Source organism: Cryptomeria japonica, chromosome 3 (genome assembly GCF_030272615.1).
Source record: "Cryptomeria japonica chromosome 3, Sugi_1.0, whole genome shotgun sequence".
Taxonomy (NCBI): domain Eukaryota; kingdom Viridiplantae; phylum Streptophyta; class Pinopsida; order Cupressales; family Cupressaceae; genus Cryptomeria; species Cryptomeria japonica.
Window position 1 is genome coordinate 230,260,320 of NC_081407.1, and position 2,213 is coordinate 230,262,532.

Genomic DNA, 2,213 nt, shown 5'->3' on the forward strand with positions numbered 1-2,213 from the left:
ACCTTGTTAACTTTGCCAACACTTTTACAAACAACTTCGCTGACCTTGAATACACAAACAATTAGGTCGGTAACACAATCAAAAACCTTGTTCTCATCATTGAGATTACAAACAAGTTGGTACAATCTTGACCATTAGAAATCATAACAATCTCTTCACATTCTTCAAGAAAATTCCAACTGCTCTATGATCACCGTTTCATTGGACTTTGTAACTCATCACGCGCTTTGCATTAGATGCAATCCACTTTTCTCCTTTCCAAGAAATCAAACAAACACACCAAATCAATTTGAACTTATCCTTATACAATGAGCACATGTGTCTCCATCATTTCCACTCAACAGATAATAAATCAAAAAAATTGCTCGGTTAGGGCTTATCAACAGGTTATGGTTTACCGGTTACATTACATAAACATGTTAAAAACCTTCATACCAATTCACTGGTTTTACTCACAAACTTTACATACCGGTTACATCATTTTCATAAATCTCTTCTTACTCTCTTCTTAACGGTTTACAAGATAAAAGTAATAACAACAATAACATAAGCAATATCATGAATATCACTATACTAGTTCAATTGACATCAATGACAACATATCATTAATGCAATCTATATGCAAAATGCCAACAATCTGAAAATGCCAACATGATAGAGAAATCCCTCTAGTTTAGTGGATCATGATTAAACCTATTTGAAAGGCTATATCAATTTGCAAACCCTTGACAGAATAAAACTTAGAGATAGAGAGCCAAACAGATTTGTCAAAACTGGATTTGATTTTCTTGTAGACACATTGGAGAAGAAATGTCTTCCCCAAGCTGCCCATACCAACGACGGCTATAACTGCAACTTGTGGATTCTTCAACAAGCCTACCATATCTTCAACTTTGGAATCAATGCCCACCGAATGTGAATCTCTGGGTAGAAGACTAGATGATTTATTCCTCTGTACTGATGTACTTGTCGACGCTGCAATGTCTGCATCATTTGCAGTTTCCACATCTCTTGGCAAGCACTTCTTTCCAACCCTTTGTTGAGCAGCCAAGCCAATCTTTGTACGCAGCTCCTCGACATTACTGGCAGAAGCGTTCAAAATCAATGTGGAGGCGGTATTTAGCAAAAAAAAACAAATGACTGAACCATGTAATGGAGTGAAAGCAAACAACCGAAATGAAATAAACTAAGCCTTACTCAATATCTGTGCTGAATTCGTGGCCTTTGACCAGTGAAGAAGAGTGGAGGGCTGCTTTCCAGTCGTTAAGCGTCTCTTTGCTGAATCTCCCCTTTTCTTCATGCTTAGCGAATGCATCTTTATAAGCTCCCTTGTCAAGGTAGCGAAGTGCATAAGGCTTTACATCACAAAATACAGGAATAAACAGAGCCCTGGTTTTCAGCATGTCAACCAGCTCATTTAGACACCAAGGGGACTCCGCATATCGTGGGAAGAAGATGGCGATTTGCACAGAGGAAGAGTAAATGACATTTTGTATGGCAGGCTCAATTGAATCTCCTGGTTGTAATTCTTGATCATGAAGAAATGTGCAAAATCCCATTTCTTCCAGTGATTCATAAAGCGCAAAAGCCACAGTAGCTTTCGTGTCAGGGCCTCGGTGGTTAATGAATGCATCATATGATACTGTGAATGTTTTCCTTTCAAATTCACTGAATGAATGCTTGTGAGAGGAAGAGGTAGACGCCATGAAGTCAAGTGCTAAAAATGGATGGAAAATATAATTCAGAGAGGAGTCTGGACTGGATTGGATAAAACTACAGAAAGTTTGTGATGCGTGAGGAGCACGCTGCATATCCTCTCAAACACGCTTTCCCACAGCATTTCCCAGTAATACGACAAAATGACTTTCACGTTCTCTAACTTAATGTAATTATACTGATTGGATAACTTTTAATTGTGATATTCGGAATTTTCCAATCAGGAGATGATTGGCAACACACTAAAGAAATTTTTTGTTTAAATAATAATTTTAAGGGGTTTGAGACTTTTCTATAATCAAAATTTGTATCTCTCTCAAATGTAACTTCTTTATAAATTGAGTTTGGTTGAAAAATTATCATTTTTTTTGGTTTTTCATTGAAGAAAATTTATGTTTAACCTTCTTCCGAAAATGAATTTAAATTCTAGACTTAATATGAAGTGGAGATTTAAATTTTGTGAAAGAAAATGGAGGAATCTAAGCGTTCAAATCTAG

General features: G+C 36.6%; 1 protein-coding gene across 1 annotated transcript; it reads right to left on the reverse strand.

Moving 5' to 3' along the window:
• Positions 1–673: 673 nt before the first annotated feature.
• LOC131045903 (disease resistance protein L6) lies at positions 674–1,706 on the reverse strand. Its single transcript, XM_057979562.2, has 2 exons — positions 1,198–1,706; positions 674–1,082 (listed from the first exon to the last, which is right to left on the reverse strand). Exons 1-2 carry the CDS (start codon positions 1,704–1,706, stop codon positions 674–676), a joined length of 918 nt encoding a protein of 305 aa, XP_057835545.2.
• Between the last annotated feature and the right edge of the window lie 507 nt (positions 1,707–2,213).

Excerpts from the sequence above, each read along its gene's own strand:
- LOC131045903 (XM_057979562.2), bottom strand. The coding sequence starts at position 1,706 with ATGGCGTCTACCTCTTCCTCTCACAAGCATTCATTCAGTGAATTTGAA. Across the intron at positions 1,083-1,197 it reads GAATTCAGCACAGATATTGA|TAATGTCGAGGAGCTGCGTA; the intron begins GTAAGGCTTAGT and ends CGCTTCTGCCAG.